Consider the following 9,682-nt stretch of genomic DNA (forward strand, 5'->3'; position numbering starts at 1 on the left):
GATTTGGTCCTAAACTAAATACTGGACACATTTTAACCTGTTGACAGTTAGAGGAATACCAATCAAGTGTAATATGATTAATCCCCTGATTACTATAATAATAATACACTTTATTTGTATCGCACCTTTCATGTACAAAGCAGCCCAAAGTGCTTTGCAGAAAACATAACAACAATATTAAAATAATATTAAAATGAATACAGAAAACATCTACAGTGATAATATGTTAAAATAAAACAATTTAAAAAACAAAATTAAAAATGTAAAATAAAAGCAAAACAGAAGAAACAAATACAGGAAAACATGAACAATTATACTAGTGACAATTGAAAGTTAACCCAAATTAAAAGCCATATTAAAAAGATAGGTTTTTAATTTGCTTTTAAACATTTCAAGGGAGTTTGCTGTTCTAAGATCCACTATGGATGTCTGTACCACATTTCATGGCAATCCAAATATTAATTTTGGGATATTAGTCTAGACCAAAGCATTGTACCCACCATGCCACTAGTATGTTATTGTAATGTTAGCCAATGTTAGAATGTTAGCCTCAAACCAGAGCCCAACAGATACACACCATAACTTCACCATATGGATAGCTAAATCTGTTCATTTGAAGGAGTACTCGCAAATAACATCCTACTTGTTATGTGTCGGGCTCAGAAAATACTTGATCCTATAATTCCCATAATGCAACTGGATACCGTCTCTCATTTGACCCTCTATGTCTGGTTAACACCTATCTTTCTCTCCACAGCTCCAGTTTGTAACACAAACTTTGTTATAGATTTTTAGTCACCAGGCCTGAGCTGCAATGACGTCAATTACATCATGAGGGTTTTTTTTTTTAGACTTGACAAAGCTCTTTCTGATTCACAGATGAAATAATGAAGCCATTTTTACAGACTGAGAAGGCATTATCATGGTGAGTAAACTGAACTTTGAGTGTAGAATCTGAGTGCCATTTTAGGAATTCAATATGAAAAGAGCAGAACATTTTACATGTGAAAATATAATTTGTCAGTCTGGAGTGTTCCTAAGTAACTTAAAAAATACATTTGGCATTTCAGTGCTGCAATTTCTTATTTATCGGCTGACATTTATAACAATCCAATATGGTCCATACTTTATCCATCCAGCTTAAGCAAAAGCATCAAAAGGAATTATTCGTCATTCTAGTAATACTTAAATACTTTAACCTAAACAACAATGTTAGCTTCTGACCCATTCATGTATTTCCTATTATGACTTGATATTGTGTTTCACATATTTCCATGAATAAATCATTGAAAGTATTTTCAAACCACACGTTTATTATTCTGTAAAAACAATTTAATATTGTGAAAAGCAAGTTTTACATGTCAAAATAAAGTGATACAACCAGTGTATTCTTTCACTATAATCATCAAACTTAAAAAAATCAACAGGTCCGAATTATTATCAGTTTACTTTCATTTTCTTTTATCAGTCCTGCTCACCATAAGGCACAGCACAGAAGGGGGACTTTGACCAGACAGCATACAACAATGTACAAGCGTATTAAAGTTCTGCAAGCAAACATAAAAACAAACAACAAAAGCAGCGTTCAATCACACGATAGAAGATTCTCAACAATAGGATCAATGCTGGGACGTCTGTGACTCTGATTGTTGAGGCAGCTCCTTGGAGTCGTACTCCTCGATGAATTTCTCCATGCCCTCCACACAGCGCTTGCCGATGTCCCTGAGGTTCTCCTGCAGCGCCGACTGAATGGACTGCTCCAGCGTCGGATCCTTGGCAATCAGCATCTTTGCCACAAGGCCAAACATTTCACATTCCTGATAATACACCTGCAAGACACACACACATTCATGGTTTTAGGGAAAATTAGATAAATGGTTGAAGAGTGACAAAGTGTTGGAGCGGAAGGAAGGAAGAGAGCACAACAAATGAGCGAAGTGAGAAGTCTAGTCATGCATCTCCAATTACCACTGAATACATTAACAATCTGCAGAAACGGTCAAAGAATGGTGTGCCTGGAGGCTGAGCTTTGTGGACATTTTTGCATCGGCTACCTGTTGCCTGACCAGCTTTTCTCGAATACCTTTATAATCCTGCAGCCATGGAGATATGAAAAAGCAAGACACTATCTTTTCCATTAAGTGGGTGGAAACACACACACACACACACACATACACTCTCTCACACAAAACACACCGGCAATGAGCAGAGCATTATGTGATGCCCGTCACATTGAGGACAGCATTAAGGCACGTGTCGGAGCCTTTTATGATGCATGTGAGACTACATAAAAAACAGAATCATGTTGTGTTTTTGCTCAATTAGAAAACTAAAACACCATAAATCAAGTCAAACCATAATAATGAGAAGATGTTTTTTGTCAGTTCTCAGAAAAGTGAAGACAATAATAACATTTCAAAATGAATGCTTAGACTACAGGAAACAAATCTTCTTGTCTTGTCTCCTGTCGGCTCTAACATATTTTCTTTGTCACTCTTTAATCCCAGCTTCTCTTATCTCCCCTCTTCCTCGATCTGTTCTTCCAAGGTGTGTGTGTTTATGAAATGACACTCCTACCTCATCTATCTCCCTCCTCTTGTGTTGGATGGCTCTGTCTCGTGTCGCCGTCTGGCTCGCAGCTGAAGGGAGCTCCCTCTCTCTGCTGCGTTCTCTTTCTTTGCTCTCTCGGCTTTGGCTCCTGTCGCTTTGATAAAGCTGAAGAAGACAAAACGAGACAGGAGTTGGATCGTAGTAATCGGACAGCTGGCCAAAAAACATTATGATGAAGTGATGATGACTGAGCTGCTAATGGCCACAAGATGACTAAAGTGAAGTTCCACATGGTGACTTGTAACACAAGTTATTATAAATGCACAATTTGTTCTGACTGCATATGTAGTCAAAAGTCAAATATGTAAATGACTTCTCCTTAAGCAATTGGCTTTTTTAATGATTTATTAATGTGGCTATCTGATCAAGAAAAATGGTGTACCCACTACACTATTTAATGGAATTTTAAACTGAATATCACTCGACAAAAACAGACATTAGAAAAAGCAATTTCTCAGTGTATACGTCTTGGGAGACTGGCCTTAAGCTAAAAGAGGACCAAATAAATAAATCAGCAGATGAATCAATAACGATCACAGGGTGCAGCCCTTCTTTCTCATCAGGTTGTTCATTTCACAAGACAGAAAATCCCTTTCAAAAACATTGATTATTATTTTTAATTAAAGCTTTCATACATGATATCACAATAACACGGTTCAGACAGTGCAGCACTACATTACATCAATTCTTAAATGGAAAATATTTAAGAATTCCAATTATAAAAAATGGTGGACCACTATTTTTTTGCAAAATGGTAAACCAGTGAAGGGAAAAGCAGAGCAGATTTATTTTCTTCTCGTGAACTTACAAACTGCATGTCCTTGTCCCTGTTGGAGCTGGGTCTGGGTAAGAACGGTCTGCTTGCTGGAAAACAGACACACCACAGGATCAACACAACAACACAGCAAGAGAAAGGCCTTATTTTTCTGATACCCATGCCTATAAGCCCCTACAGCATTTATATGTGTATCTTTAGACCACCATTGATGTTAAAGCCCTCGTTTTTCTCTCCATCCTCCTGTGATGTTTTTGTTTTGTCGTGAAGTATCACGGTCTAACAATCGATACATATTTAAGCAAAACCTGCTGATATTAGGACATGTTGTATTAATGGAATGCAGTATTCCTATGTGAAGAAATAGTTTTGTTATGGCTCATTACATACTGCTGGCTAGTCTCTCCATCTCGCTCTCATACACACAAATCAGCGATGAGTCACCATCATCGCACCATCACTCAGGCACACAAAAAACCTGTTCCACACTCACACATACACAAACACACACCTCCACAGTGCTGCAGTGTGCGCACGGATACAGTGCCTGGGTGAGATAAAAAGATAAAAACATACAGTACCAACAGCTCAGTCCTTAAAAACAACCACTTTGTAATGATGAAAAGATCAACAAAAACATTCACAGTTTGTGTTAAAACCAAGGGAACATGGTTGTAACAATTGTTGAACCCCTACTGTTTACTTCCAGACTCCCACTGACAAATGAGTCAAGTAGTAATTCTCAAGTATCTAATAAACCTACCTATGACTAAATTACACTGTTTACATCCTGGGACATATAATGAATAAAGCATGGACTACTACATCACATCACAACATAATCCATCTATTTAGAACAGGAAAAGCTTCTTTTTGGTCAGCATTATATAACACTGGTTTGTTGCTATCACTGTGACTACCTACCAACCAACACATACCACGATGAGCAAATGCCCTCCAAATATTTGTAATGCAAAGTGTCCATGGAAATGTGCATTTGTGTGCCTGCCTGCTTGCTTATACTGCCACCTGATGGTCATTTAATAAAGTGCACAGTGAAACTGTACAGCTTGTGACAAAAACAAACATTTTCAACATTTTTTGTAGTTTTTTTGTTTAGGGGTAATCTGTTTAAGTGTGTATGTTTTAACTGTTATATATGCGTGTATGTGCTTCTGCTATTGTGTCTAGCCACTATACCAGTGTGTGTGAGAGGCAGGGCGTCCTCTTATGTTCATTTACAGGATATAAATATCTGTTTATGTTCAGGATGTTTGCAGTGCTTTATATTATAATGGCGAGAATTATTATCCCAAAAACATAGGCATTACTTTTAGTAGTTAGTTGTTTAGAGTAGTTTCACAATTTGGGAAATGTGGGTATTTTCTGTCATGCTAAGTGTAAATGGTCCCTTAAAGGGCCCATGTCATGCTTTTCCGGTTATTACCCGTCCCCTTGTGTGTTATGAAGGTTTTTATGCATGTAAACGGTCTGCAGAGTCAAAAACCCTCAAAGTACACCCTGTAGGGAGTAAAACTCTAACACAGAAAAGACCTCCCCAAAACGCCTCGTTGGAGATTTCTCATGTTCTTCCTGGGCATCGTGACGTCTGGATACCCAGTAGCCACGCCCAGAGCTATGACGCGATACGGTCATGTGGTACCCGGAACCAAATGGACCAATCCGTGGAGCCGTTACGTTAAGCCCCCGCTGATTGGTCCAAATTGACCAATCCACGGACTTCCTCACACACACACACACTCAGTGCAGGCAGCTCTGCTGATTTCTCCTCCTTGGCTGCAGGCTGAAAACAGACAGTTGGGATCGCGGCAAAATTCTCTCTGCAGACCCATTCTCACAGCGTTTATTAACCTTTTTCTTACTCAATATCAAGCCACACTTATTGTTTTTACTTCGGCTGTGAGTTTGTGTGTGCTCAGGATGAGTTTGGCTGTGTTTCGCTGTGTATCGCTAAACAAGGAAACCACACCTCCACGGAGCTCAGCGCGATTCACAACGTCCCGACCAATCATGCGGCTTTCACACCAGCGCTTTTCCCTTTCTAGCTCCGAGCTAGAGCTTTTCTGGTTCAGCTCCGGTTTCCCTTTTCAGCTCCCACTCTGTTCACACCGCCCAGAGCTGCCGCTGCTGCGTCATGACGTCACCGTTTACATCGCTGATTTTCTCCCCAACGGAGCTCACAACAACAACAACAACAACAACGGGGGACTGTGTCGGGTCGATGATCGTGTTGCTTTTAATCATACGAAGCCAGATTAAATTAAATAACGACTTCTCCAACCTTATACTTTTCTCCAGAGTGCCGTGGTTCATTGTTTATTAATGTGTTTCAGCGGCATTTACCGACCGCTGCAGTGCTGGCTGCTCTTCCACGGGAGTTTATTCTCCCGTTAGCTCCGGGTTAGCTCACACGGCTCTAAAGTATTCACTGTCTGACTGTCACACAAGCAGCTGATACATATCCCCAGTTCCCCTTAAGTGAATGTGTGTCAGTCTGAATTGACGCTGTTTGGCATCATAACGCTGTTATGAAAGTTTCTCTGGTATAACATGGGTGATGTTAGCATAGCAACCGAAGCTAAACTGACTACTTGCTAAGCCGTTTTCTACAGGCACATTTTACCGGCGTATTTTTCATTATGATTCTACTTGTGATAGTCGGACATGACAACCTGTGCAGTCCATGTATTGATTCCATCCGATAGCTGCTATAATAAAAAACAAAACGTCTGCCTACTCTCCACAATGATCAATGACAGCAAACGGATGGTCAAAGTAAGGTACAAATAAACAGAATCACACGAAGCCTGGTTAGTGTTGCCTGACTTTATAAAGTGTGTGGTTGCCTTCTAGTTACTTTGCTCAGCGCTACTGCTTGTAGGCAGGCATGACGAGACTCTTCAGTCGACCCATGTTCAGGGGAGGTGGGTTTAGTTTCCTGCACGCCTCGACGTAAGAGAGATGTAAGCGACGCCGCCTCTTAGCTCCGAAGCTCTTGCCTCTAGACCGACAATTTTTTGGAGCTGGAAGTGAACCGCATTCCGGAGCTAAGAGGCGGCGCCGCTGCGGTGTGAACAGGAAAAACCGGTACTTTTCAGGCTCCAGCTCCGAGCCGGAGCTGAAAACGCGTTGGTGTGAAAGGGGCATCAGAGCACACTGTGCTCACAGGGAGGGTGGGGGCTGGAGCTATTGGAGCTACAACGAGCCGTTAAAGGCATAGAGTGAAATTCAGTGAATACACGTAGTTTACAGAGATGCTGTTTGAGAAACCAATGTGAGTTTGGAAAATTGCACAATATAAATCTATTCTAGTAGACCTCAACAATGGAATTATGATCAGTGGAAATGGCCATGACATGGGCCCTTTAAAGGTGCATTAGGAATCATGCAAAACACTAAATGTTGATGGACAACAACAAACGACAAGACATATTTGTGGCTCAGTGGGACCGTCTTTAGTGTCAAGGTCAAAGTACAAGTACACAATCTGTGCAATCTGTGAAAATGGGCAATAGCCTGGTTTGACCTTTCATCAGTAATAAAGTCCTGTAGCCTCACACATTGCCCAACACCACTGAGAATCATAGTCTAAAAGAAAGCAGTTTTACAACAGCAGTTCTTATAATTGTATCTTAATCATACCCTTTTGCAAATGAAATGCGTGTGAAAACCCTAACCTGTAAAATCCCAGTTGTCTCTAAAAGTGTGTTTTATCAAGTCCATGTCTCGCGGTGATTATGTACCTGACTCAGGGTCAATGAGGCCTTCGTCATTACAAGCTACAAGGAGTATAAAGAAGAGCTGAGGCCTTCATATGCATTAGCCAGAGATGTTCGCTCGTAGGGAGGTCTTTCAGTTCTTCCTCACCCCTCTCTGACAACCATTTCTTTATAAACCTCACTTTGTGCACAGGGGAGTTGTTATATTGTAACAGGGAAAGTGTATCCTCTGCAATGTCTTAAATATGATTGTATGTTGTAGAATCAATATTTACTTTAATTGTAAACCAAAGAGTATAATCCAAACCATAAATAAACATATTTTGGTCCAATAGTGAACATTGTATAATTGGTGTATTAATGTGGTTTTCACAGATGTTTGCTGCACCAACTTACTGTTGTTTTGTTTTGAAGGTGAACCGCCTTCACCGCTTTCTCTCGGCTCATACCGCTCCTTTTCCTCCCGTTCCCTGTTCCTCTGTGAGGCTTGGTGAAGTTTAGGATGGAAATGACCCCTCCGGTGAAAGTTACCCCGGTGGTTTAAGTGTTGGTACTTCTGGTTTGCAAAGCCAGGTTTGTAGAAGTGGTCCTCCCTTTGAAAATTGCATACATTGAGAGGGGGAAAAACACAAAAAGTAAATGAATGTTTGGGAGGAAAACTAAATACAAACTTGCTGTACTCAAGCCGTCAGTCTTACCGTCTTTGGACTCGCGCCCCAAGTTTTGGTTTGTAAGAATTAGACAGCCACGCCCTCGGTCTGGATGGACTCCTCACTCTTCTGATAAGCCTCTTCTTATCCTGTTTATACAGATGTAAAACTATTTATCACACCGTGGAACTAAAACGAGTCTAAAAGGGTTTAATGAGACATGTGAGAACATGATGTACCAGAGAGGGAGAAGCAGAGCCATCAGGAGGCCTCTTGTCGGCCGATTCATCACTGTGTTCCCTTGGTCGCAACATGGAGCCCTGAGGAAATAAAACATGTTAATCACAGTTATTATGGTGTTGCAGTACAGCTTGTGTCTGAGTATTACTAAAGCAGACAAAATTAAGTAATTAGAAAATGATTGCCAACTATTTTTGGTAATCTATTCATAATTTAAGCATTTTTTAAGCAAAAACACTCCCATGTTCTAGCCTCTAAAATGTGTAAATGTGTAATCTTATGTGACAGTACATTGAAAATAATCTTGGTTTGGTCTGTAGGATTACATGATGGGAAATGTCCACACTTTTTTTAGACATTTCACAGATGAAACACCCAATAGCTGTACAATATGTGCAGATTATTTAATAAAGATATTAAGGCTGAGACGTTTTGTTTGCAGATTTCTTAGGAAGATTGAAATGTGCTTAGAGGAAGTACACAGGGTTTGTAAACAGTATACTGGATCTTTAAATTAATAAAAGGGAAACGTACGTTCAGCTGCTTATTGTAAACCAAATATCAGGAGAGTAATGTGTTCCTAAACCACACATACAATCACACTTTGTCATAGTGCAGTTAGCAGTGAATGCAATTATAGTCAAATGAAAGCTAAGTTGAGTTCATGAGCTTTATTTTTGATGTATTGAAAGCGAAAGTAGATGTATCTTGGTGAGGGGGGTTACCCGGCCGTGTGCAGTCTGTGAGCACAGGACGAATTTCAGGACACTGTGTATTTACCTTGCTCTGCTGTGTGTCCTGTGGTCGTGCATGGTCCATTTCTGTCTGTCGTGGATTGATCTGTATGAATGACACGCCTAATGTTATTCTCTGTAGAAGGTCCGATAAACCAGGAAGCGCGTCTTACCTATCACATACTGATCTCTTCGTTACATCTGGAAAAGTGAAATATGTAAATGTTTCTTTCCCTTCGAGGTTTATTAGCCTGTCTCACCTTGTTGACAAGTTGGAAAGCTTTACCTTGTAGTTGAAAATCTCACATTGTTGTCAAACGAGCAGCAGTGTCTCTGGCTTCCGCTGGAAAGTAACGCAACATGTGTTTTACTTCCTTTTACTCCAGCCACCAATCAGATTCAGGCTACAGTCATAAAAGACATTATCAAAAACGAAACTGGAATGAAGCGTTTCTCCTGAGCACACACATGCGCAGTCTTACATTCTGTCTGTTAAAACCATGGTTAAAACCTATGATAGACATCCAAAGCAGGGGTGGAAAAACTATTCAGATCAGATGTTTTACTTAAAGGTGGGGAAGGTAATTTTGGAGAAACCAGCTCGAGTGCGCAAGAATTTGAAAATACACAGCCGGAAAAAATCTGCCACTTCCTTACAAAGCCCCTCCTCCAACACACACGAACGCGCACATGACCAATGAGGGCACGAGATAAGTTTGTGCACAGATGGAAGGTTGACAGGCAGGTAGGCCATCCAGTTATTTTAGCCGGGCCGGCTAAAATGATTGGTCATACTTTTTACAGTACTACTTCTTCCACAGATGAAATTTTTTTATGGATTTTTTGTCAAAGCACTTAAGATATTCATTGCTATCGGGATGTTAAGAGCATTCCATGGAATATAACAAAAAGTGTATCTTGAGCCGGTTTCTC

The 9,682-nt window shown here is 40.3% G+C and overlaps 1 protein-coding gene across 2 annotated transcripts; it reads right to left on the reverse strand.

Annotated features, from left to right (window-relative positions):
- Positions 1–1,293: 1,293 nt before the first annotated feature.
- LOC117479562 (periphilin-1) lies at positions 1,294–9,335 on the reverse strand. Of its 2 annotated transcripts, none has more exons than XM_034126640.1 (8): positions 9,036–9,335; positions 8,796–8,855; positions 8,015–8,095; positions 7,824–7,924; positions 7,522–7,718; positions 3,419–3,474; positions 2,578–2,715; positions 1,294–1,829 (listed from the first exon to the last, which is right to left on the reverse strand). In XM_034126640.1, the coding sequence occupies exons 2-8, from the start codon at positions 8,832–8,834 to the stop codon at positions 1,620–1,622; spliced, it is 822 nt and encodes a 273-aa protein (XP_033982531.1). In that variant the 5' UTR covers positions 8,835–8,855; positions 9,036–9,335; the 3' UTR covers positions 1,294–1,619. The 2 variants fall into 2 exon arrangements, with proteins under 2 accessions (XP_033982531.1, XP_033982532.1); XM_034126641.1 differs by having other exon boundaries at positions 9,010–9,334.
- Positions 9,336–9,682: the final 347 nt, after the last annotated feature.

Source organism: Trematomus bernacchii, unplaced genomic scaffold, assembly GCF_902827165.1.
Source record: "Trematomus bernacchii unplaced genomic scaffold, fTreBer1.1, whole genome shotgun sequence".
NCBI classification, from domain to species: Eukaryota; Metazoa; Chordata; class Actinopteri; order Perciformes; family Nototheniidae; genus Trematomus; species Trematomus bernacchii.

Bases quoted from the DNA above. Each gene is read 5' to 3' on its own strand.
- LOC117479562 (XM_034126640.1), bottom strand. From the start codon at position 8,834: ATGGACCATGCACGACCACAGGACACACAGCAGAGCAAG. The intron at 8,096-8,795 runs GTAAATACACAG...TTATTTCCTCAG, and splicing joins AGGACACACAGCAGAGCAAG to GGCTCCATGTTGCGACCAAG. The intron at 3,475-7,521 runs GTAAGTTGGTGC...TCTGTTTTCCAG, and splicing joins ACCTTCAAAACAAAACAACA to CAAGCAGACCGTTCTTACCC.